This window comes from Mesocricetus auratus, unplaced genomic scaffold, assembly GCF_017639785.1.
Source record: "Mesocricetus auratus isolate SY011 unplaced genomic scaffold, BCM_Maur_2.0 Super-Scaffold_100004, whole genome shotgun sequence".
NCBI classification, from domain to species: Eukaryota; Metazoa; Chordata; class Mammalia; order Rodentia; family Cricetidae; genus Mesocricetus; species Mesocricetus auratus.
Window position 1 is genome coordinate 95,521,488 of NW_024429189.1, and position 27,197 is coordinate 95,548,684.

Consider the following 27,197-nt stretch of genomic DNA (forward strand, 5'->3'; position numbering starts at 1 on the left):
ATGCTGCGGAATAGTCCTTTTGTACACTGTGAAGATGTGGTGCTCTCATTGGTTTAATAAAGAACCAACTGGCCAATGGCTGGGCAGGGAAACCCAAACTGGAAGAATGCTGGGAAGAAGGGTGGAGTCACCAGCCAGTGGCAAAGGCAGCAGGATGTGTAGAAAATGAGGTAATAAGCCATGAGTCACATGGCAGTCTGTGAATTAATAATATGGGCTAACTGAAGATCTAAGAGCTAGTTAGTAACAAGCCTAAGCTATTGGCTGAGCATTTATAATTAATATCAAGGCTCTGGCTAGCTTTCTTATAGAGCTCAGGATTATCTGCTTGGAGATGGTGCCACCCACAGTGGCCTGAGCCCTCCTGCATTATTAACAGTCATGACAATTTCCTCAATTGTGTCCTCACCCCAGTCTTATTCAGGTAATTCCTCAATTGAGGATTTCCTTGCTGATGATTCTTGTCTGTATCAAGTTGACAATTAAGGCCCCCCTAGTATACATGCATCCCTATTCCTGCCTAACAGTTCTGATTACTGTAACTGACAGTTAGTTCTTATATTTGAGTTGTGTGTGTGTGTGTGTGTGTGTGTGTGCAGTATTAGTGAATGTGTGAAGTAGTGGGGATGTGTGTGTATGCGCAGTATTAGTGAATGTGTGAAGTAATGTGTGTGTGTGTGAGTGTGAGTGTGTGTGTGAGTGTGTGTGTGCAGTATTAGTGAATGTGTGAAGTAGTGTGTGTGCGTGTGAGTGTGTGTGTGAGTGTGTGTGCAGTATTAGTGAATGTGTGAAGTAGTGTGTGTGCGTGAGTGTGTGTGTGAGTGTGTGTGCAGTATTAGTGAATGTGTGAAGTAGTGTGTGTGCGTGAGTGTGTGTGTGAGTGTGAGTGTGTGTGCAGTATTAGTGAATGTGTGAAGTAGTGGGGATGTGTGTGTGTGTGTGCAGTATTAGTGAATGTGTGAAGTAGTGGGGATGTGTGTGTGTGAGTGTGTGTGTGTGCAGTATTAGTGAATATGTGAAGTAGTGGGGATGAAGTCCAGGCCTTCATGCATGCTATCCATGCACTCTACCTCTGCACCATACCCTCAGCCCCGAACGTATTGTTTCTAAGGTTGTTTTGGTTATTCTGTTTCCACTGTCCTTTCATAAAATTTTAGAATAAGCTTGTCTCCATCTATAAAGAAATCTATTGGGATTTCTATTGGAGCAGGGAGAAGTCCAATCAATCTGGAGCAAAACAACAGCTCCACAATATTGAGACTGTAGCACTGAAGTTGCCCCTTCAGGTTTTCAAGCAACAGTACAGGCACATGCAGACATTGATGGAATCTTGTGGGGTTTTTTTGTTTTTGTTTTTGTTTTTTACCAGAACATCACATAAGTTTATTTCAGATGTAACAGTAACATTAAAATTGACACGGTTAATTCTTAACTGCACCAAGGAAACATAGACACTTAAGTATCTTAAAGATATTCCCTCCAAAAACTGAGGGAGTTTTTCTTTTCCACCACCACATACCATGCTTCCCAATAGTTCTCTTTTTGAAGGATTTTCAATTAATGAGTGACCTCCTTTGGAGACACTTAGGAACTCCTTTCCCCAAATGAAAATTAATCTTGACAAATTATACATTGCATAGATTTCTCTACAGATTCTTTACTTTAGAACCCAAATTTAAATAGCATACAGAATAATTTTAACCTATTTACCCCACAGTAAAAATGATCTGTCCTGAAAATAATGGAGATCTTCCAGTTAACAGAATTACTGTTTTACCTCAAAGATTATTATTTTATCATATATTAAAAACAAAGAAAAAACAAACAAACTCAAACCAAAAACTACAAACAAACATGGGGTGTTAGCTTTAGTATTTCTTGACTCACAGGCACATGGACTAGTCCCAGTTTCTACCTCTTTCACATCTTCCCCTAATGTAAGTGGATAGAATTATTTAATGCAACTTTGACACAGAACAATTGACCCACTACATACAATTAAAATTTAGGTTAAATCACCAACTACTGTGAAAAAGGAAACAATACTAGGGAGCCCACACACTCAATTCAAACTTTATTATTTGTTCCTCCTCTTTAAATAACATGTACTTAATTGTTGTGAGGCAGCTATTCGGTTTCAATAACCACATTTAGGGATACATTCATAGGACTACTCAAATAGCCAAGTGAAATGGTTATAGAAATAGAGGCAGTGTCATCTCAGAAAACTTTTTATATATCAAAATCTATTTTGCTATCTGGAAGTTTACAAAATGGCTGATTTCTTCAAACTAATTACGCTCTATCGTTTATGTCCTCTTCTCTTGGCAAGAGTAAGCTGAAGATTATCCATGGAATAAAGGTGCTTAACACGAAAATTTTCTTCTGAGCTTAGATTTGGACTGTCTAGAAAACTGATACCCAAGAAACAAGCATGGTATTTCTACAATTTCACTACCCTATTCATCCATCCATCCATCCATCCACCAACCACACCCCTTCTCTGTATTTTCTTGGCACTCAAGACTACTGAAGCCTACTTAATGTATTTTCACATTCTCAAAACAAAACAAAACAAAAAAGCAAAAAACTTGATAGATATAAAGTATGCGTAAGCATTTTTTAACCTATTTGGAAATAAGACCTTCATAACACAATTTTCCTAAGAGGATGTATCAAACTTCCTTTTAAAGTCAAATGAGAGAAAACATACTCTGTTCTGTTTTAAAGTCTAGTAAGAACATTTCTCAAGCCTCTGATGACTACTGACAATCTAAGTAATGCCATGTATTTTGAGATGAGGCTATGTGAGGAAAATATGAGTATCTCACATGTCTACACAGTACAGTTCTCAGCCCATCAGAGCCACTACCAATGTGCCTGAAAATGATCTGGCCTTAACCAAACCTGTCAACTGGAGGTCACAATAATATTTGTATTAACACTTCATACTTCTATTGTTCCAAGAATAGAAGAAATTTGCCAATTCCTCTTATTCCAAATCTTTAAACTCAACATTGTAGGCACAAGAGTGTAAGAAAATCTGGGATGTTCTCCACCAGATAAGCAATAGCATAACAATGTTATTTTCAAAAATACTGTCTAGAAATTCTTTCATATATTATCAAACGCTCAATGGCCACAGTTCTAACAATTTGCATTAGTTGACATTAATAACACTTAATGCGTTACAAGTCCATCTAAGTTTTTTATGTAATTTTGTAGGTCCAAGAGAAAACACTTGCTTCAGGTTTATTTAGGGGTATTGGCTTATAAAACATAACTCCATTTAAGCTTACACTATTATTGGGCTTACTGAAAAACAAAAGAAAAAATCAATTATAACAATCTTCTTTAGGTCAGTTAAAGGCCATATCTCTCTCTGGGATATTAAAACAGTTAATTTCACCAGCTCATACTCTACAAGTTAATGCCTCTAGCACCAAGATTAACAGCAGGAAGGAAAAAAACCCAAACCAAAAAAAAAAAAAAAAAAAAGAACCCAAAACCAAACCAAACAAAAACAAAAACAAAAACACCTGTTAACAAGCAACCCACTATACTTTGACCAAAGTCTAATACTAACTACACAAACGGCCCCCAGCAATCAGCAAATATAGAGAAAAACTGCTTTAAAACCCCAAATAAGTTTAGTATTTTCTCACAAGAATAACAATGTTCATCTCCTGAGAGTACTCAAAGGACTAAGGGTAGAGTGAAGGCAATGTCAGGGATTAGCATCCCACAGATAGTCTTTAAAACTCAAAGTACCACAAACACACTAAGCTTGTCTATGAATTAGATTAGCATCCCACAGATAGTCTTTAAAACTCAAAGTACCACAAATACACTAAGCTTGTCTATGAATTAGAGAACAAGATATTGCTGCGGCTTCTTTTGAAATAAACAATATTGTAGGCTCTGCTTTTCAATGTGAAAGCAGAATGCCAAAAAAAAATTGAAATCATCTGATACCCAATTTGAGGGGACATCTTAACTGTGAAACTATACAGACCTATTTTCTCTTTCTTTCAACCCAACCACCTCACAAAAATAAGAGAACTGAAACAATCCAAACATGATCATTTTTAAGAGTCCTTGAAAGTATTACAAACTTTAAAAGGAAAGAAAGGAGAATATCAAGGGAGAAAAGCTGAAGAAAGGGGGAGGGGAATTAATGGGTCTTTCTTTTATTTGGTGACAAGCAAGGGCAAGAAAGTTCTTTTGTAATTTGTTCAGTTGTCTGTCTTTTGTTTCTCTGCGCTCTGACCAGATGGGACTTTGAGGTTTCTCTGAAGCGCATGAGCATCTGCAGGCTCTCTCCTCTTATAGTAGTTCTTCTTCGTCTCAATAATCTCAAAGCCAAACTTCCTGTAGAAGTCCATCGCTGACTCATTGCTGATCTGGACATGCAGATAGATGTTATCAAAAGTGCCATCTTTCTCACAGAGGTTTAGGACATGATTTAGCATTTCAGTTCCTATTCCTAGTCTTCGGTAAGGTGCAAGGCATCCTAGTGTCATGATGTAGTCTCTTTTGATTTCTGTGAATGATCCACTTGGCAGCACACTGCACCTACAGCTATATCATTGAAACATGCAAGTTTTGCTAGCTCGCCAACCTCTAGCACATCCTTGTAGAATTTATCATAGCTGACTGGAAAGATGACCTGGTTCAGTCTCTTCAACTGTTTAATATTGTGTGGTGTCACATCCCCCAGCTCGATACAGCTACCTTTCATTTTCCCCGCCTGCTAAGATCGTAGTCGCCCTCGACTCCTGGAGCTCTCTGTGCCCTGAGCTCAGGCCACTTAACCCCACCCGCCGGCCTCTCGGCTGAGGGAAGGGAACCGAGGGGCCAAGTTGGCCACGAAAGCCAAGCCGGGCCCCGAAGCTCCGGGGAGACACGGGAAGACGCGCCGCTGCCGCGCCTCCACACGTGCACACGGGACACCTGATGGAATCTTTTAAAGTACAAATCTAATGACTTCAGTAGCTTTGTGAATACCAGACAAGTGTTTAGCCCCTGAGGGACAGCCACAGCCCACCCCAAGCTCTTCTGTTCTCTCTTCCTTCCTTCCTATGCAACCCAAATCCAGGCAAGACTCAGATATAGGCCAGGCTGGTCTTGAACTTGTTATGCTCCTGCTTCAGCCTCTTGATCTCAAAAGGCATTAACCACCACATTTATTTATGAATTGTGCTCAGTGCTTTTAGAGAAATTGACAAATACATTAATTATTTTTCTCATTGGTATAACAAAACATCCTACTGAAACAATTTAAGGGAGGAAGGGTGTTTTTTTTTTTTTTTTTGGCTCACAACTTCAGTTGTGTCCATTATAGTAAGGAAGGCATGTCAGTAAGCAGTTCCGTCCACAACGATAGGAGTGCATGACAAAGAGGCTCATTCATACGGGAGCAGATAAGAAGTAGCGATGCAGGCAGAAACCAGAGGCCAGGACAGTATAACATTTAGAGGCCAGACCTAGTGATCTACTTCTGTCAGGTTCCACAACCCTCTAAACAGCACAAGCTGGGAACTGGGCACTCTGAGCCTGTGGGGAACATTCCAGATCCCAAACATAGCATTTGGCCTTGGTCCTGCCAAAACTCATGGCCATCTGAAAACATAAAAATGCTTTAGTTCCAAATTGAAGTCCAAAGTCTCTATTGAGATTCAAGGTAGCCACTTAGCCACAAGCTCCAGAAAACCAAAAAGGTAAGTCACAGATTTCCAATATAAAATGGCAAAGAACAGCCAGGAGGTGGTGGTGGTGTGTGCCTTTAATCCCAGCACTCGGGAAACAGAGGCAGGTGAATCTCTGTGAGTTCAAGTCCAGCCTGGTCTGGTCTACTGAGTGAGTTCCAGAACAGGCTCCAACGCTACAGAGAAACCCTGTCTCAAAACCTCCCCCCACAAAAGGCAAAGAACAAAATTCCCATCCCAAAAGGGAGGAATTGGGCACAAGGAAAGAGTAGGATAAAACAAAACTACAACACAGAAGGGGAAATGCTGAAACCCAAAGTTCCACACCTGGCATCCGAAACGCAGTGGCATCACCTGGGCACCAGCGGGCTTTGGCAGCTCCACCTCTTACATCGGTGGCTGCAATGTGGCTTCTTCCAGGCCAGCTCCACGTAGAGCCTGCAGTTTTCCTCAGCATGTGCCCCATGATGCTAGGATTTCTGACATCTCGGTATCTCCACACCAAGGCACATTCCCCTAGCAAGGATTCTTTGCTGGGAATCTGACCCTGCCTCACATTCACTGGCCTCACAGGCTTTTCTATGGAGGTGCTCACCTCCATAGCTCCTTAACACTTGTTCTCAGGCTACCTATAAAGTTGTCGTATGGATACCAAGTCCTACCTACCACCAGCTCCACAGGTAGCCACAGTCTGGCCATCTTGGACCATGACTACAGCAGTCTTTAGGGCCTATGCTCTTTTTAATTGACGGTATTTCAAATGCACCTGCATTCTTACATTTTGGAGCCATCAATGGGAAGTCTCTACCTTAAGCCACCTTTTCTGTTGTCTCAATACAAAGTGCACAACTTCTCTGTAGTCATTACAGTTGCCTTATCTAAAACCTTAAAGGAGTTTGAAACCCCTTCTTTACCAAATAGCAGACTTCTTACCACATTCTGTTTTGCTTCAAAGAAATTTCATTTCTCACTGTACACCTGGATAGAAGTAGCTGGTAACCATACCAAAAGAGCCTGGCTCTGGGGGTCGGGGTGGGTTGTTGTGAGTTTCACTACATAGACCCTAGCTGGCCTGGCACCCACAGGGACCAGCTTGTCTGTGCTTCCCAAGTGCTTAGACTGGACGAGAGGGACATACTGCTACTCTTGAGTAGTCAGCACTTAAAAAGTAGTGCTGGAGCTGGAGCAGTGGCTCAGCAGTGTGGTGAGATATTATTTATGACTTATTAAAGCATGCCCGAGGATTCGGAAAGAAAAGTCAGCCACAAGCCATAGAAGCCAGGCACACACCTTTAATCCCAGCAGCCAGAAGCTAGGAGGTGGTGATACACAGACAACTGTAACTTCGGTTCCAGATACCGCTTTCTGACCTCCATGGGCTCCTGCATGCACATGGTATACATATATTCACTCAGGTACATACACACATAAAATAAGCAAGGTCTCCTTACACACTTGGCTACTCTATACATTTTTCCTATACACTATTTCCTTTATGCTTTTCTGCCATGTTGAGTCATAGTTGGGAGACTGGGGTAAAGGGGAGACGTGATGACAACACTCTCATCAGAGGCCAAGCAAATGGGCTTTCAGCCACTGTCTTAGTTAAGGTTTTTGTTACTGTGAAGAGACACTGAGACCATGAGAACTTTTTTTCTTTTTTTAAGATTTATTTATTTATCACATGCAGTGTTCTGCCTACATGACAGAAGAGGGCACCAGATCGAATTATAGATGGTTGTGAGCCACCATGTGGTTGCTGGGAATTGAACTCAGGACCCCTGGAAGAGCAGTCAGTGCTCTTAACCTCTGAGCCATCTCTCCAGCCCCCCATGACAACTTTTATAACAGAAAACATTTAACTGGGGCTGGCTTTTAGTCTGGAGTTTAGTCTATCATCATCATGGTGGGATATGGCCCCACACAGGCAGACATGGTGCTGGAGAAGTAGCTTAGAGTTCTACATCTGGATTGACAGTCCGCCAGAAGAACAAGCTGTGAGGTCTGGCTTGATCTTCTGAAACTTCCCGTGACACACTTCCTACGAGGCCACACCTACCTCCAATAATGCTACTCCCATGAGTATTCGGGGGCCATTTTCATTCAAACCACCACAGCCCCCAACACTGTGATAAAAGCACATAGCCTCGGGCTTTATTATATCAAATTGACCAATGAAGATAAACACACATTTTAAGACTGCAATTTAAAAAATATAGTCATCCCCCCCCCCAAAAAATTGTCTGTTTTCCTGCATGTGTTATCAGTGCACCATTTGTCTAGTACCTACCCATAGAGGCCAGAAGGGGGCATTGGATACCTTGGAAATGGAGTTCCAGATGGCTGAGTCACCATGTGGGTGTTAGGATTCAAATTTTTAACTACTGAACCATCTCTCTAGCCTTAGATTACAATTTTTGTTTGTTTGTTTGTTTTTTGTTTTTGGAGACAGGATTTCTGGCTGTCCTGGACTGCAGACCAGGACTGGTCTCAAATTTACTCTGCCTGGCTAGACTATAATTCTTAATGATGAATCAGTTTTTACATGACTATGGCTGTGATGGTCAAACTCTTTATAGAACACTAAAAACTAGGCAGACAGGTGTAGCTTCATTCAGGGTGGTGTTACACAGCCAAGGCATGGCTGAAATTGTGCATTAGGAAACCTACTCAGGAACCATGGCTAACAGAAGACACACTGTAATTTGGCAAGACAGTCTGGTGTGCATGTACAGGGCTGAAAAGAAACTAACAGATTTCATCGACAGGTATGCTTGCCTCTAAAACACTTCATTGAAAAGTGAGATGGTTACAAACTTCTACAAGTTCTTCTCAGTCTTAAATAAACTACACAGATCATTTTCAATTCCTTAAAGTTAAAAACAGTCTTCATAGCACGCCTTTAATCCCAGCACTCGGGAGGCAGAGGCAGAGGGAGTTCGAGACCGGGCTGGACCGACAGCCTCCAAAACAATACAGAGAAACCCTGTCTCGTAAAACAAACAAACAAACAAAAAAACAAAAAACAAACAAACAAACAAAGTCTTCAGAGAAGATAAAAGGAATCTAGCCTGTGTGCGGCGACCTTACTCCTTCCCACAACTTATTACCAAACGGTTTGTAACAGACCCTTTCAAAGTGCTGTTTCTCTGTGTAACAGCTCTGGCTGTCCTGGAACTTTGTACACCAGGCTGACCTCGAATTCAGAGATCCCCCGCCTCTGCCTCCTGAGTTTGGGGATTAAATGTGTGCACCACTACCTCGAAGCCTCCTCTGTAATTTTTATCTAGCAGCTTCTAGTGCACTGTCCTGTCCTGCTCTTTAGCCACAGCTGGGGAGGAGACCAGTCAACACAGCAGGTGGCAACAGGTCATTGAGGAAAGGCTAACTCTCAGACAATGTCCTGAGCTTCTAGGGATCTATTCCAGTATCCTCCCTTCTTAAGCTTATCTGATTCTTGTAGCAAGAGCAATTTCTTGATTTGGTAGTCTCCCATTACAGCCAAAATAATCTTAGCTGGTATTTTCAACAGGTATCTAAGTAGAGTTGATAGAATGATGAACTCTATGTCAGAGGGGTCCTAAACAGTAAGTCTTAGGGTATTTGTCTAATAGCATGTATTCCACTGTATAAAATATATTTAGAATTATATCTATACTTGGAAAATGTTGTATGTTGTGTTACACACACACACACACGCATGCTGCATGTACGTATGCACATGCACGCGTCGTGCGAATGACAAATATGAATACAGGCACATATGTGCCATAACATACACACGGAGGAATCTGAGGGTCAAACTGGTTATCAGACTTGCACAGCAAGCACATTTACCCGCAGAGCACTCACTGGCCCAAGGTAAATACTCTTTTTTTTTTTTTTTGGTTTTTTGAGACAGGGTTTCTCTGTATTGTTTTGGAAGCTATCCTGGAACTCGCTCTGTAGACCAGGCTGGCCTTGAACTCACAGAGATCCTCCTGCCTCTGCCTCCCGAGTGTTGGGATTAAAGGGTGCGCCACCAACGCCTGGCGGTAAATACTCTTATATTTTAACAACAAGGTTAAGAGCATCACCGGGCGGTGGTGACGCATGCCTTTAATCCCAGCACTCGGGAGGCAGAGGCAGGCGGATCTCTGTGAGTTCGAGGCTGGGCTGGACCGATAGCCTCCAAAACAATACAGAGAAACCCTGTCTCGTAAAAACAAAAACAAAAGAAAAACAAACAAAAAAAAGGTTAAGAACATCAAGTATGAAAACACCATAGCAAGAGATATTATCCCACTTTATTTATAACAGGAATAATTAAAAACAGATATCCAGCAGAAAATTGTTTTTAAAAAGATCACAAAACCGCATTCTATGCTAAACCATAAAATGGAACTTTGAATTATTGTTCGAAATGTTGTGCAAAGCATTTAATGACATGTAGAGGTGTAACTTATTTTATCACCCCACTGTCCCCTGGCACGTCTCTATCGCCACCCTTCCTATACTTCTCCCATCCTCATTTAGCCCCTCTCTGCCTCTTTGTATAAAACTGTACGGAAATCTCGACTGGAAGAGACTTCTGCAACCTAGCACAGCACCGCATTCATCAGCAGTCAGCATGCACGTGCTCCTCTCGCGTCCCAGGAGCTGGAGCGCCCCAGTGCAGAGCCACCCTTCACTTGAGTGCTAGATCTGGGAGCTGCACGTGATCACAACCACACAGGAAGGTGCGTGAACTGAGGAACCTTCCAACTATTCCAAGTTGCCAGTCTTCAAAAGTCTTGACCAGGAATAGACGTGTCCTTTATACAAGCTGCAGAAGAGAATAAACACATCAGCTTGTAAAAATTACCAACTTAATCACCTCCCCCCCCAAAACTATCCATGCAGCAGAAGAAAGCATAAAATCCAAAATGAGTTAGGATATTCTTGGGGAAAATGGAAGGAACACCCTGAATTTAAATGCAAAATCTAAGGCAAGAACTGAACCAAAATCCAGAAAACATGGAAAAAGAAAAAACAAAATCACATTTTAAAAAAAGCTATACTGAGCCTCTAATACAACACTTAGGAGGCAGAGGCAGGCGAAGCTGTAAGTTCAAGACTAACCTGGTGTACACATTGAGCTCTAGGACAGCCAGGACTACATAGAAAGATACCATCTCAACAACAACAACAAAAAACAAAACAAAACTATATTAACAATAATAGAGTTGAATGGAGATGTAAGAACACATTTATGGCCAGGTGGTGGTGGTACATGCCTTTAATCCCAGCACTCGGGAGGCAGAGGCAGGCGGATCTCTGTGAGTTAGAGACCAGCCTGGTCTACAAGAGCTAGTTCCAGGACAATCTCCAAAGCCATAGAGAAACCCTGTCTTGAAAAACAAACAAACAAACAAAAAAAACCCACATTTATGGTTACATCAAAAATTTCACAATATGGAGTCTGGAGGGTTGGCTCAATGGTGAAGAACACTTGTTCTTGACAGAGGACCCAGGTTTGATTCCCACCTCTCACACAGCAGCTCACTACATGTAACTCCAGTTTCAGAGGAAGCAACATACTCTTCTGACCTCTGTGCAGGTCACAGACATACATTCAAGCAAAAAACTCATGCACACTAAAAACAACAAAAGGCTCACAAATATGAAGATAATACTGTTAAATTGTTACTATTACCTAAAACAATACTCATGTTCAATGCAATCAAGTTATAACTATATACTTGAAAAAAAAAAACAAAAAGTAAGAAAGAAATTTCTTTTCTTTCTTTCTTTCTTTTTTTTGAAACAGGGTTTCTCTTTGTAGCCCCAGTTGTCCTAGAACTGCTCTGTAGACCAGGCTGTCCTTGAACTCACAGAGTGAGTTTAATCCCTAGTGCTGGGATTAAAGATGCGAGTCACCACTGCCCATTGAAATAAATTTCTTAAAAATTCATATATAGGTGGAGTGGTGGTGGTGCACACCTTTAATCCTAGTACCTGGGAGGCTACAGAAAGAAATCCTGTCTCTAAAAACAAAAACAAAAAATCATATATAGAATCTGAATCTAAAATATCTAAAAGCTCTTGAATAACTAAAACATTGGAAAATAACACATGGCGAGACCCTACCTCAAAAAAAGCCTGGCATTGTGGCACATGCCTTTAATTCCAGTACTAGGGAGCCAGAGACAGGCAGAGCTCTGTATGTTAGAGGCCAGTTTGGTCTACTGAGCTAGCTCCTGGACAGCCGAGGCTGTTAAACAGAGAAACCATGTCTTGGAAAACCAAAACAAAAACAAAAGATAAAAGGAAAGACAGCTTACAAAATGGGAAACGACCCGACACTCTTCACAAAGTATGAAGAACACATAAAAGCAACGCAAACAGAACCCTTTGGCCAGTAGGCTGAAGATGCTGTATTTCATGCAAATAAGCTACGGGACACCGTTTTTACATCTACTAAGTTAGGGAAAGATTAAAATACAAAGTATTAACAAGCGTGGGACAGAAATTCTATGACTTACAGGAGTGCAAATTGTCACAAAACACTTTAGAAAAATTGTGTTACCTTAAACCAATCCATTAATTCTACTTGGTATAGACCCTGAGTAACTGCTGCAAATTATAGCAAGAGATATTTATAAAGAGTTATAGTAACAATGTGCATTTTAAAAACTGAAAATAGTCTAAAGTTCCATTAATGATACCTAGTCATAACACAGTCATAGGATAAAATGTTATCAGACAGACAGACAAACAGAACTCAAGAGGAGAATTTTTAAAAACACATGGCAGGCAAACCCAGACAGAGAAGCAGGCATGTACGTATTTTTATTGAAGAAAGAAGGAAAAGATGCTTTCATTGAAAAAGACAGAAAAACCTCTATTAATGCTGTTATATCAATGTCAAGAGATGATTCAGAGAATAAGAAAGAATATTAGCAGAGTCACTTTTACCTTTTTAGTCTATTTACATGACTTCTTTTCAGTATCCAAAACCTAAACAAAAAAGAAAATGTGATTTTTTAAAAAAATTCATTAATACCTACTATTTACACTGTCCTATCTACTAATATGTGGTACTACAACAAGAAATAAAAGACTATTTCACATAAGTATTTGGTGTGATTTCTAGTTCCACAGACACCTTCTCTATTTTAGACATAAAAGTGTCTGCTAGTAAGTACCTCCCTTTCTCATACTGGCCTATTCTCAGGGCACCTTTGCCACAGGCAGTTTTAGGATTATTTTTTAATTTCCACATTTATTTAAATTTAATTTTGGAGACACGAACCTCACCTAATCTATGGGAAAAGAATGTTAATGACCGTAACTTCACAATAACATTTTCTCAGAGACTAAGAATATCGGAAGACCAACTACCTGACTAGTTGTTGATGTAGCTAAAATGTTTGTCAACAATGACTCTGGATTTCCTTCTGAGCTTGTATCAAGAGGACTACACTATGCCTCTATTTTCTTTGCTTATCTTGATAAGTTGCTAACTAGAGCAAAGCGACGGCTCAGAGAGTAAAAGTGGCTGCTGCCAAGTGAAACAGCCTGAGTCTGATCCTAGGGACCCACATGATGAAGAACCAACTCTGTTTTTTTCTGACTGCCAGAAATCTGCGCGCACACACATAGTAAATCATAAAAATTGTAAATCTAGAATAATATTGAATTTAAGAACATTCTAATTCATACTATCAATGAATATTAATCTTCCTTTCAGTGACAATAAGATAAAAATAGTTTTCTAGACCTAAGTAAACTTAGATTATCATATACTAGCCCACGAAGCTCTCTCTCTTTAAATGTCATCTTGGTCCAAATAAGATAACACAGTACTTACTCTAGCCAGCAGTTCCTGTGTTTCTGCAGTCAGCGGGGCATGAGAAAAATTACAGTGATCGCCCTGATAACATTTTGCTCCTGTGTGATAAAACTTGCAAGGGTATTCATGTAATACAGTGTTAAGGGAAATAACAATTTCAATTCAACTGAAATAATTCCATATTAATTTAATAACTATTTTTCCTCTAAAATCTTTTTTTTTTTTTTGGTTTTTTATGAGACAGGTTTCTCTGTATTATTTTGGAGGCTGTCGGTCCAGCCTAGCCTCGAACTCACAGAGATCTGCCTGCCTCTGCCTCCCGAGTGCTGGGATTAAAGGCGTGCGCCACCAACGCCCGGCTCTAAAATCTTTTCTACCAGTAAAATCACTGAGTTTCCTATTTAAAATATTAGATAATAAAAGTTCTCATTTCAGAAAGACAATTTTTTTCTCCCTCATATATATTCTCATAGTGGGCCACAGGTAAGTTTCATTCACAGATGAAAGAAATGTGTCTTAATTACCTTGAGAATTGTGGTTATTTTAAAATGTTCTTTGAGGATGGGGTAAATTAAAGTCAATGACAACAGTCAGTATGTTCTACAAATCTGGATTTTAAAAAATGAATTATGTTTGTTAAAGTAGAACTAATTTATATAACATTATTATCCAGAAAACATCAAGTTAGAATCTGAGACTTCAGCTGGGCGTTGGTGGTACATGCCTTTAATCCCAACACTCAGGAGGCAGAGGCAGGCGGAACTCTGTGAGTTTGAGGCCAGCCTGGTCTACAGAGCAAGTTTCAGGATAGCTTCCAAAACAATACAGAGAAAGCCTGTCTCGGAAAAAAACAAAAAACAAAAAACTGAGACTTTTATGGTATATGACTACAGACTCAATTATACATGATCACAACAGAAACTGACATCTTCCTGGGCCTGACCTGTCTGTCTCATGAACCTTCCACCAGCCAGGCTGAACTGAATGGACTTACATTTAGGAGGTTTTGTGAAGAATCCTTTCTTTCCTATGTAAAAGTATATACACTGCAAACACTTTGATATCAACTTGGGCTTAGAACACTTTGTTATAGCAACAGCTGTGCTTTACTTAAATGTTCATGTTACAAGAAGAATGAAGGGAATCTTGTGGTAAAGGATATTATGCAAGTACAGGCAGTTCTCGCCTTTGGTGCAGTACCCTTGTACATAATACTTACACATTTCCTTCTTCTTCTCTATCTCCGCATCATGATCAAACTTACACTGGTCTCCCTGGGTGTAAAATTAAGTACAAGTTACGAATCACAGTCAGACCTTTGCAACTTAACTTCTACTGAATTAAATTAGCAAGCGAGTCCAGGCAGAACCCTAACAAGGTAGTGCCTAAGCACATGACAACACACTGAACTTTTAAAAATTCTTACATCTTTAGTAAATTACCTTTAAAAACCCAAAGTGGCACATCACTAATTTTTAAAACTTTAGAGGTTATGTTTGTAAAGGCTCAAACAGAGACAGCAGGTCTCGTAGACTTATGCTACAAACACAGTGTAGTATGTTCTTGTTTACACACTCTCATACCTTAATACATTTCCTTTCAAGGAAATATTTACAAACTTGCTTCCCCTTACGTTCCACTGTGTGCTGATTGATGAAGCCTTGACTCATCCTTACACGTGGCTGCTTCTCTTCAGGTCCATCAGTCTTTAATAAACCAAAAAAAAAAAAAAAAGGAGAAAAATTAAATATTTCATTCTGTTTTACAAAACTGCTTTAAGCTACTTTTAATACATTAGAATGTGCATCTTTTAGCTGGGCATGCTGACACAATGTGTCATCTCAGCATTCCAAGGATGAAGCAGGGCTATAAGATCCTGGCTCAAAACAGTGTCTCCCCTAAAAGAGCTTTCAAGTTGGACTGTAATCTATCAGTTCATAAAATAAGTGCTCATCAGTTTCAACAGCATTCAACCACTGAGTACTAGTGCTTGTAAAATTTGAATATCTATTGTGCTTTGTCCTTACTTTATAAAAATGAATAAAACACCAAAAAAGGAAAGTTTATTATCTGTAATAAAAAGAAGTCTACAACAGAAAGCTTCAGGGTTATGGAGACAAAGCTAGGGCTCATGACAAACAAGAAGCAGCGAAAAGGCTCTAGTTCCAATGATAGTTTTCCAGCTTAATATTTAAAAAGAAATGAGAACCTTAAAATCTGTTTTAACACTTTAGAAACAAAAACTATTTTTAATGTATTAACTTGTGACAGACTGTATTGCTTCTGTATGCCTAAGTAATAAATACAGTTTTAGAAATATGGTATATACAATTAAAGAACTAACCCATCTCCTAAGTGGCCTATTTTACAAGAATATCAAGTTACTGATTTATTAAGGCCATAAAAGTCGTATGTGTATCTCAGCTCAAATCAAATTATGCTATGAGAGTCTAGCATTTGTTTAAAATTTGCTCTTCATGTAGAAGGGCTGTCAGTTCTGGGTGAAGAATCATCAGAGCCAATGTTAAGACACAGAAGAGGAGAGGAGCAAAGCAGCCTTGACTTGGCCCTGTGTGGAATAAGCAGTGATTTGAACTGAGTTTAGATTCCCCATTTGCAAAATATGGAAAAAGAGACAGCTCTTATATAAGTTTATTTCAATCTTTAACATTTGGTATTCCTCCTCCCTTTTTATGATATGGATTCTCACTGTCTGGTACCCAGGATGGTCTTGAACTCCTGCTGCCACTCCTAAGCAGTTGGGACAACAAGCATCCACAACCATGTTTAGGTAATACGTGGTATTTCTAGTATTTTAACCTCTCCAAACTCTTAACCCTGCGACATAGCTGAGTAAAAAGCCTGCCATTTAGTTTCAAGGTCTTCGGAAGAGCAGTCACTTATTATCCTATGCTGAGTACAAATGCACATCAAAGAAGAACATTTACAAAGCACAGTCAAAGAACCGGGAGCACAACTGGGAGATCTGGTAAGATCAGTGCTCAGAAATAGCTGTTTTAATTTCCAGAAGGAATCTACCCAAAGCCTGAGGGGCTGCGGTATATCAACTGTGCAGGACAACGTGGCCTTTCAACTGCCTCCGAGGCTCTTCCCTTCTGCCCCAGTCTTCCACAGTTAGTGATGGTCCAATACACAGAGGCCAAAGGGATGGCACACCTGTACTCTGGACCAACAGGGAAATCCTTGAGGCTAGAGATGGGTGCTGGCAGCCCATGCTGAGAGGGAAGGAAGCAGTAGTTAAGAAGAAAGACCATCGCCAGGCGTTGGTGGCGCACGCCTTTAATCCCAGCACTCGGGAGGCAGAGGCAGGCGGATCTCTGTGAGTTCGAGATCAGCCTGATCTATAAGAGCTAGTTCCAGGACAGCCTCCAAAGCCACAGAGAAACCCTGTCTCGAAAAACCAAAAAAAAAAAAAAAAAGAAGAAAGACCATCGAGTCAACATAACCCTCGTTAGTGGGATGCTCTGCCTCTCCACATCACTGAGCACTTGTTGAAACTGAAGAGAAAGGTAACAGGCAGGAAGCATGCAGGCCGCTCCTACACGCACAACTCTTGTACCTTTTCTTGGGAGCCACTCTTCTTCAGGGAAACATTCGGCCCTTGGTTTCCAGTCCCAGGCCACTTTCGCTTCATCTTCTTCTGTTTAACTTTCTTGTGACCGGCTTTAGATTTCTTATTGTTCTGTTTGGCAACTAAAAACAAACAAGTTCATTTTTTAAAATATCATAGAGGTATGAGATCAGTTCAACCTTCAGAAATATGCCTTATGATAATTCAGGGAACCTGCACCTCAGTGAAGGAAGATTGGCAGGATGGTGACCTGACTCTCTAGAAGCTTTGCTGTTAAGAAGCAAACAGAGAATTCTAACATCCTAATTTCACATGCATTGTTTTGAAAAGAAGTGCTGGATGGGAGGGAAAAGCAAGATAATTAATTAAATCAATCTTGCACACCACAGGTCAGAACATTTTGAAGACATCAGCAATTGACTGATCTAATTAGAACTGCCACAACATCTGTTGAAAAAAACTACAGCGGTTTAAAACGATCTCATATATTATAGATTTTCCTTTGAAAATGTGTCACAGAGCTGAGGATGGCAGCACATACTTGTGTGCTCACTAGTTTTTTGTCAATTTGACACAAACTAGAATTATCTGGGAAGGGACATCTCAACTGATGACTCCATCAGATGGCGCAGGGCATGTTCCTAATTAATAATTGATGTGAGAGCCAGCTAAATGTGGCTGGACAGATGGACCTGGATGGTAAGAAAGCAGTTTGAACAAGTCATGGGAGCAAGCCAGTGAACAGCAGCCCTCCCTGGTCTCTGCCTCATTTCCCACCTCTATGTCCTTGCTGCTTTCTGTAATGGACTATTTGTTACCTGGAAGTATAACATGAAACCCTTTCCTCCACAAGGTGCTGTCTTGGTGTTTTATCACAGCAATATACAGCCAGCTAAATAACTGTAAGCCTCACCTGAGGAAACTGGGGTTGGAGAATGGCAACTTCAAGGCTATCTTCAATTACATAGCAAGTTTCAGACTCTACCTGGGCTACATGAGACCTCATCGCAAAATGTATCACACATGCACACACACACACACACACACACTCACTCACGTGTGCCAAAAGAGAAAACATTCTATATACACTAAATTTACCTATAGCTGTATCCCGAATAGAAGAAAACACTTGGAGGAAATCACAGTAAATGTAAAGCATTAAGAATTTCATTTATGCTAGGCAGTTGTGGCATGTCTTTAATCCCAGTACTTGGGAGGCAGAGGCAGGCGGATCTCTGGGTTTGAGGCTAGCCTGGTCTTACAGAGCAAGTTCCAGGACAGCCGGGAGCCAGAGCTACACAGAGAAACCCTGTCTCAAAAAAAAAAAAAAAATCATTTACAAATTGTTATGTGTCCTCATATCTATGTCTAAATTCTGTTTTAGTAATTTAAAGTAATACGTTTCAATTAAAAATGTAAAGAGATTTTAAAAAGAAATATATTTCTATGCTGGGGATATGGTTGTATGGTAGAATGTTTCCTTAATACACATGAGTCCTGCCGGGCGGTGGTGGCGCACGCCTTTAATCCCAGCACTCGGGAGGCAGAGGCAGGCGGATCTCTGTGAGTTCGAGGCCGGGCTGGACCGATAGCCTCCGAAACAATACAGAGAAACCCTGTCTCGTAAAAACCAAAAAAAAAAAAAAAAAAAAATACACGAGTCCTGGGTGATCAATCCCCAAGACTTAAAAATATATAAATACACACATACACAATCATCCAGCCAGTCAATTCTTTAAACAAGGGCCATATAAGCAGGTACAGCCCAACCTTCATGCATGTAGAAGCCAGTGATTCAGACTTTTGAGATAGACACAGCCTTTGGTAACCCACTAGCAGGTGCCAGTGTCTCCTACAGACTGAGAGCTTACATATCAAGCAACCAAGTCTCAGGTTATGTCTCACATCAAACAAGTTCATATCTAGCATAAATAGCAACAAAAGTCACCTTCTCACCATAAGATAAAAGTGCAGGTGAAAAATCACTTGTCCAAATACAGACAGCCAGGACAACTTCTGCATACAAACTCTAAGTGATAAAACAGTTTATGGCTTACTCTGCTGGGTGCCTTCTGCTCCCTCTTTTTTCACAGATTCTTCAGGAAGTTCTGACTGTTGAGCAGCATTTGCCATTTCTTTGGCTTGTATGTATTGCTGAAGCTCTTTGTCAAAATTATTTTCTGATTCCTGATTGCAGGTCTCACCATCACTGTATGGGTCATAGTCCTTACTCCTTGATTTTACACGTGGCAAACTCTTTGGTGATGCTGTAGCGTTCCCAAGGTGCTTAAACTACGTAAAGATGAAAAGATAATGTGTTTACTTAATTATTCTTTATCAATAAAAACTCCGGAATCAGATGGAGGGATAAGAATCTGAGTGATCAGAGAAGTAGCAGTGCAGTGACCGGTGACATCCTATCTCTCTCATTCCTCCATCCCAAAGGGCCAAGAACCTCTCTGAGCTTTGTCCTACTACTTCCTGTGTCTATCTGTCCTCAGTCCTCCAAAACCTATGTGGTTAATTTTGGTCAGCTAGTAGTTAGCTTCACCCTCTGATCAAAACAAACTTTATTGTAAGTCTCAGGAACATCAGAATACAATTAAAATACCACACTGAAAAAACTGAAATTTTTACAACTTAAGATTCAAAGCAAGACTCAATACCGGCCATTAACTGACTATCATTGCATTCGTATGATGGGTACATGGGTTTCATATAGCATTCTCTACACTCTTTTTTTAAACACCTGAAATTTTGCAGAATTAAAAATGGGCTAGAGAAGCCGGGCGGTGGTGGCACACGCCTTTAATCCCAGCACTCGGGAGGCAGAGGCAGGCGGATCGCTGTGAGTTCGAGGCCGGGCTGGACCGGCAGCCTCCAAAACAATACAGAGAAACCCTGTCTTGTAAAAACAAAAACAAAAACAAAACAAAACAAAAAAAAAGGGCTAGAGAAACAGCTCAGTGGTTAGGAACACATAGGGCTCTTCCAGAGGACCCAAGTTTGGTTCCTAGCACCATGTCCAGCAGCTTACACCTGTAACTCCAGCTCTAGAGGAATCCGATGCTTCTAACCTTGAAGAGCATACTGCACAAATGCATGCATGCACACATGCACGTTACAAACAAACAAACAAGCAAACAAACACCACAAGGAGGACTAGGGAGATGGTTCAGTCAGTAAACTTCCTGCTATGCAGGCACAAGAACTCAAGTTCAGATCTCTAGCACCCATGTAAAAGCTGGTCTGGTGGCCTCATATGTAACACTAGGAGACAGCACTAGTAAATAGAGACAGACAGATCCCTGAATCAACCACTGGCCTACAAATGTATTCACATGTGTACACGCACACATATTTACATACTTCCACACACACATAAGCTTCTGCCAACGCTCATACTCAATGAGCTTAGAAAATGCTTAGAAAAATTCAAGACAAAGACTGTATACTATCCTAAATATTCCAATTCCCCTCTAAATAATCTATAAATTTCACCTATTCCCAATGAAAATCCTACCAAGACTTTCTGTGGTACCCAACAAACTGATTTTAAATTTACATAGATAGGCCTATGTCTCAGAAATAGCCAAGTCAGCTGTGATTTGGTGCACACCTTCAGTCCCAGCACTTGAGAGGCAGAGACAGGCAGATCCCCAAATTTGAGGCCAGCCCAGTCTACAGAGTGAGTTCCAGAATAACAAGGACTACACAGAGAACCCTGTTTTGAAAAACCAACCAAAAAAAAAAAAAAAAAAAAAAAAAAAAGGTGCCAGGACTTGCTTATACAACACCAAATTATTATAAAACTGCAATAATTAACTCTACTGGGAAAGGAACTCAGAGGACAAGAACAGATAGTTGATAGTTGAGAAGACTGAACATACACACTTGATTTTAACAAAAGTGACAATGTAAAAACCACAGGGACAAGACAGCACTTTACTGATAAATGAATGGTCCTGGAACAATTAGGTATGATAATAACAAAATAAAGAAATGGTTGCCTGCACCCCATCATGATTACAAATTTCAATGTGAAAGGTAAAACAAAGCTTTAGAAGGTAATATAAGAAAATATGTTCATCAATACACAAAGACCATATTCTTAAAACCACTTATCACTGGATGGAAGAAAAAAACTAAAATGAGCCGGGCATTGGTGGCACACGCCTTTAATCTCAGCACCTGGGAGGCAGAGGCAGGTGGATCTGTGTAAGTTTGAGGCCAGCCTGGTCTACTGAGCAAGTTCCAGGACAGTCTCCAAAGCCACAGAGAAACCCTGTCTCAAAAAACAAAAACAAACAAACAAAAAAAAACTAAAATGAGCAGGTATCTGTGACACATAACACACAAGAATGACAACCAAAAACTACTCATAAAGAACTGTAAGTCGGGCTGGAGAGATGGCTCAGAGGTTAAGAGCACTGACTGCTCTTCCAGAGGTCCTGAGTTCAAACCCAGCAAACCACATAGTGGCTCACAATCATCTGTAATGAGATCTAATACCCTCTTATGGCCTGCAGGGATACATGCAGACAGAGCAGTGATACCTAAAAAGATACATAAATAAATAAAAAAGTTTAAAAAATAAAAATAAAAAAGAAATGGGAAATCAATCTTGTTACAACACTGGCACATTCTCCATCTGATGGTGGGGGGGTTCAAGCCACAAGGTAAGAAAGTTACTGAAAGATGATTCTGAGTTTACTTGACCAAAGTAACTGGGCCCTAAATGCTGGATATAATGAGACAAGCAGAATCCCTCATGTTCTCACATCCATCCAAAGCTGTCTGTCCTTACTTTCTTGGGAATTTGTACACAGTCCCGCTTGGCTTTCCGTTTTACTTTCTCTGTCTGCCTTTCTTCAACTTCAGCACCAGCTATTTCATCATCAGTTCTGCAGTGAAAAAAAAAAACAACACAAAAGTGTTTATTGCAGAGCATTAAAACTCATTGCTTGGGTTTGTCTTAAGATAAACTGCAAATTCAAAGTCTATTCAAAACAACAACATTAATAAAAACAACAATGTAGGCCAGGTATAGTGGAGCAGTCCTTTAATCCCAGCACTCAGGAGGCAAGGGTGGATCTGTTTGAGGTCAGAATGGTCTACACAACAAGTGTAGTCTACGCTAGTCAGGGCTACATAGTGAGACTCTGTTTCAGAACAACAACAATGCAATGATGATGTTAATATTTATAAACAACCTATAAAACTGAAACTTATTACATAATCTTAATGCTTAAAAATTACATATACATGCATATACATACATTTATCTCCGTTCACTCATCATTCCAGTCATTCAGTACATCCTAAGTGTTCACCACATGTCAGGCTATGGCCTCATATCATGAGGTACAACAATGAAAAAGACAAGTTGTCCCTACCTCCTGAGAGCTTTCTAATAATACAGAAATAATACAGGCACACATATAAAGAACACTTTGTTCTTATGTTAGATTTGGGGTTTTCTAAACAGAATTATGGAAGAATTATCAAAAAGGAATGTAAAAGAGAAGGGTATGCCAAGTAAAACGAGGAGGTCTTTGGAAGTTAGGAGACAAACACCCAAACGTGAAGATGAAACACTTTTCAGACTCATGCATGAGAAACTGACCATGCATAGATATTGTGAGGCAATTACTGAGCATACTCTAGCACGTTGGTTCTCAGCCAGGCTGTGTGTGTGTGTGTGTGTGTGTGTGTGTGTGTGTGTGTGTGTGCGCGCGCGCGCGCGTGCGTGCATGCGTGCGTGTGTGTGTGTGTGTAACAACCCCTTAAGATATCCTGCATATCAGTTATTTATATTATGGTTCGTAACAGTTGCAAAATTACAGTTATAAAATAGCAACAAAAATAATTTTATGGTTGGGGGTCACCACAACATGAGCATCTGTATTAAAGGGATATAGGAAGGTTGAGAACCACTGTTCTAACAGAAAAATGAACCCAAGATGAAGGGATGGAAAGCATCAGAAACTGGATAAGTGTGTCTTAAACACACCCTGTCATTCTACACTGCCCTCTCCACTTCACTGCTCCATTAGGGACCATGATTCTCAGTCCTAATTCTTGACCCACCCATGAGCTAGCTAGTAAGCCAGCTCCAGTGGTACTGAGCTGTCCCTGCTTTTTCCCCCCTATTGCTGCTACTTTTTTTTAAAAAATAGGGTCTGTCTCAGTTAGGATTTCTATTGCTGTGAAGAGACACCATGACCACAGCAACTCTTATAAAGGAAAACATTTAATTGGTGGCTTACAGTTTCAGAAGTTTAGTCCATTATTATCATGTCGGTATATGGCAGCATGCAGGCAGACATGGTGTTGAAGAAGGAGCTGAGAGTTCTACATCTTGATCCGAAGGCAACAGAAAGTGAACTGTCACTGGGTGTAGTTTGAGCAAGGGAGACTTCAAAGCCCACCCCCACAGTGACACACTTCCTCCAACAAGGCCACATCTCCTAATAGTGCTACTCCCTATGAGCTTATGGGGGCAAATTGCATTGGAACTACCAATGTCACTACGTAGACCAGACTGGCCCAATCCATCTGCTTCTACCTCCCTAGTACTGGGATCAAAGGTGTGAAACCATGCCCAGTTGCTACTTCTTTATCTCCTCGGATGGTTCCTCATCTTTCCAACTGTTAACAAAGCCAGTCCTAACCTTTCTTTCTCTATACTTTCATTCTTGGTGATGTCTTTCAGTCTTCTGGCTTCTAATATCATCTGCATATAGCTGATTCCAACATCCTAGTCTCCAAATTTCTGCCCTTAACAACCAAACTGGTAACTTCGGTTAAGGCTTTTCCTTAACTATCTTTTTTATATACTATCTACACTATCCTCATTATTCCACAAGTACTTAACTCCTCATTCAGTTTTCATTTACCCCATGGCTTTCATTATCATTTGAAATACCATGTATCCATCATTCACCTCAACAATATACAATTCATGAGCATTAGTATTTTTCAGCATTCCACTTATTGTTCTATCATCATGACCTAGAATAATGTGTCTTATGTAGCAGGAACTCAATAAAAATCGTTTTAAACGAATGAGTATTCCCATTGTGAGCAAAAAGTCAGAAACCTGAAGATGAACTCACTTGCAAGATTGTACACACACTCTCATCAGGTTGGAGAGATGGCTCAGTAGTTAAGAGCGCTGGCTGCTCTTCCTGAGGACCTACAGGACCTACAGGATGATTAACAAACATCAGTAGCACCTGCTTCATGAAGTCCATTGCTCGCTTCTGGCCTCCAAGGGCAAGGCATACATGTGGTTTAGAGACAGATGCAGGTAAAAAATTCATACACATAAATTAAAGCAAAAAATGTGTCAGTGCACTGAAAAAATCTACAGGCAAAAATCAAAAGATAAACTGAGGGAAAATACAGAAATCTAAAATCTTGAAAAAGACCTAAAGCCAAAGTAAAAAGCAGCATATGAATAGATACTTTACTTCCATGCCATTCTTCAACTATTTTTTGGCAAATCCCAGTGTCTCTTACATATCTCAGTCAAAAAATTTTTTTATTTTTTTGGGTTTTACGAGACAGGGTTTCTCTGTGTTGTTTTCGAGGCTGTTGGTCCAGCCCAGCCTCGAACTCACAGAGATCCTCTGCCTCCCGAGTGCTGGGATTAAAGGCGTGCGCCACCACTTCCCGGCTTCTCAGTCAAATTTTAGTAAACAGGTATTTTGCCTAATATATTTTCAAACAATTAGCTATTTTTAAAATCTTGCTCAGTTCTCACTCAAGTTAAAATTATCAATTCATTTCTGTTGTTCTTAAATGTTACCGCCTGCAAGTAATCTCTGTCCATTTCTTCACAGTATCTACAGGTCTTAATCTACATTGTGCTTTCGAAGCTGGGTCATGAAAGCATATGTACTGAAGTCACACTACCGGAGCACCTTAATCTTAGATCTGCTACCCCCACTGCACAATCTTGACAGGTGGCTTACGCTCTCTATGCCTCAATATTCTCATCTGTAAAACAAAAGCATCACTTTCTCCTTAAAGCTGAAGTGGGGACTAAATTTCACACGAAGCACACGGTCAAGCCCTAGAGGGTAGCACAATGAGGGTAATAGTTCCCACTAAGGCAGAGACAGAGAAGTGAACACACACTCTCTTTCCCCTTGAGATAGGGTTTCACTAGGTAGCAGCCCAGGCTGGCTTGCAACTTGCTATGTAGACCAGACTGGTCTCAGACTCCCAAAATCTGCCTGCTTCGGCCTCTCAAGTGCTGGGATTGAAGGTGTGCCACCAGCTCTGACCCAGCACTAGAAATGTACTCGTAAGGAGGCAAGGCAGGAACATAGAAGACAAGGGTTTAGGAGAGAAGATGGGGTGCGGGGGCGCTTTCAACTCGGAAGACTTAAAAGTGAATGGGTTCCTGTACAGAAATTCTACACTCTGCACTAGGTACGAGATTGATTAACAACAACATACTTCTCCAATTTACCGGAAATACTAAGCCGAAATGGTGCTTGCTGCTTTATTCTGGGCTTTTTGGTTCAGGATCACTGGCAGGGCAGTGTTTCTGTATCCTTCAAACTTGACAGGAAACAGGTTAAGCGCACGTGCAAGGGGAGCAGCCGGCCCCTGGGGGCAGATTCGCAGAGGCCGGAGCCTCCTCCCGCCGCCCGGTCACTGTCCTCGCCCCCGGTCCCTACTCTGACTTCCATCCCACTTCCCCTCGCGACCTCTCCGCTCCGGCCTCCGCCCACGCGCTAGCCCAGGCTCCCGGCTTCCAGGAGCGAGGGGGCGGAGCCCGGGCGGTGCCCTGCAAAGGACGAAAACATGTGGATCACCTTTCCTCAGAGTCGGCGACAGGTTTTTTACCGAGGGCCGGATTGGGGGGTTTTGAGAAAAGATTTTCAAAATCCATAACTCAAACAGGGACCGTCCCCTTCCACGCCGAGCAGCTACTGAGCAACCACCAGAGCCGAAGGAGAACCTAGAGTCGCGCCAAGGGCCGCAGGCTCCGCCCCGCGCACGCGCCACTTGGACGCGACTCCGCGCAATCCCGGGGCACTAGCTTGCGCCCGCACTACGCATGCACGGTCCTCACTAGGGCACGCTCAGTGCCTGCACTGCACATGCGCAGTTCTCTATGCTGGCCTTGCGGTTTTGCGTGCCTCTAGTGTAGCAATCTAGTGGCATTAAAAAAATCTTTATGAATTCTTTTTAAAGAAGGTGTATTATTAGCCGGGCGGTGGTGGCGCACGCCTTTAATCCCAGCACTCGGGAGGCAGAGGCAGGTGGATCTCTGTAAGTTCCAGACCAGCCTGATCTATAGAGCGAGTTCCAGGACAGCCTCCAAAACAATACAGAGAAACCCTGTCTCAAAAAACAAAACAAAAACAAAAAGAAAGAAAGAAAGAAAGAAAGAAAGAAAGAAAGAAAGAAAGAAAGAAAGAAATGAAATGCCCTTCCTGGTCTTAGTGAGTTTCAGGACATCCAAAGCTATGTAGAGAGACCTTGTCTCAAAAAACCTTAAAAAATTGAATGCCCATAATAGAAGGAAAAATAAGCAGATACAAAGGAAATCAAACAGAGGAGGCATAAAATTCACATGAAAAGCATCAGGTATTAGTATTAGCAAATAAAGATTCGAAAAGTTTACACATGTATTCAGTAGATTGATCCCAAATGGCTCAGTTGAAAAGCACTGGGTGCTCTCCCAGAGAACCTAGGTTCAATTCCCAGCACCTACATGGTGGCTTACAAGCTTCTGTACTCTGAGTTCCAAGGGACCCAATGCCTTTTTCTGACTTCTGAGAGCACTGGGTGTGCATTCAAGCAAGAATCCATACGCATAAAATAAATATATCTAAAAAATGAGAGAGTATTGAAGGTCAGTCTTGGCCACATAGAAAGTTTGAGGCCAGCCTCAGCTACATGAGACTCTGTCTCAAACCTTCACACACACACAAATAAACCAGTATGCTAAATGAAATAAACAAAACTCATGAGGACAAATATCTAGAATATTCTAATTTATAGAGTATTTATAGAATTCTAATTTATAGCAAAATGGGGGTACCAAATGCTGAAGAGTGAT

At 40.9% G+C, this 27,197-nt stretch overlaps 1 protein-coding gene and 1 pseudogene across 1 annotated transcript; both read right to left on the bottom strand.

The window, feature by feature from the left end:
* Nucleotides 1–4,073: 4,073 nt before the first annotated feature.
* LOC101837232 lies at nt 4,074–4,741 on the bottom strand (annotated as a pseudogene).
* Nucleotides 4,742–9,974: 5,233 nt separating this feature from the next.
* On the bottom strand, nt 9,975–26,140 carry Zc3h8 (zinc finger CCCH-type containing 8). The gene is made up of 9 exons (XM_005068604.4): nt 25,945–26,140; nt 21,921–22,017; nt 19,171–19,405; nt 17,102–17,235; nt 15,105–15,227; nt 14,684–14,795; nt 13,540–13,649; nt 12,645–12,686; nt 9,975–10,512 (listed from the first exon to the last, which is right to left on the bottom strand). The coding sequence occupies exons 1-8, from the start codon at nt 26,019–26,021 to the stop codon at nt 12,654–12,656; spliced, it is 921 nt and encodes a 306-aa protein (XP_005068661.1). The 5' UTR covers nt 26,022–26,140; the 3' UTR covers nt 9,975–10,512; nt 12,645–12,653.
* Between the last annotated feature and the right edge of the window lie 1,057 nt (nt 26,141–27,197).

Excerpts from the sequence above, each read along its gene's own strand:
- Zc3h8 (XM_005068604.4), bottom strand. The coding sequence starts at position 26,021 with ATGGATTTTGAAAATCTTTTCTCAAAACCCCCCAATCCGGCCCTCGGT. Across the intron at positions 22,018-25,944 it reads GTCGCCGACTCTGAGGAAAG|AACTGATGATGAAATAGCTG; the intron begins GTGATCCACATG and ends TTTTCACTGCAG. Across the intron at positions 17,236-19,170 it reads AGCAGAAGGCACCCAGCAGA|TTGCCAAACAGAACAATAAG; the intron begins GTAAGCCATAAA and ends GTTTGTTTTTAG.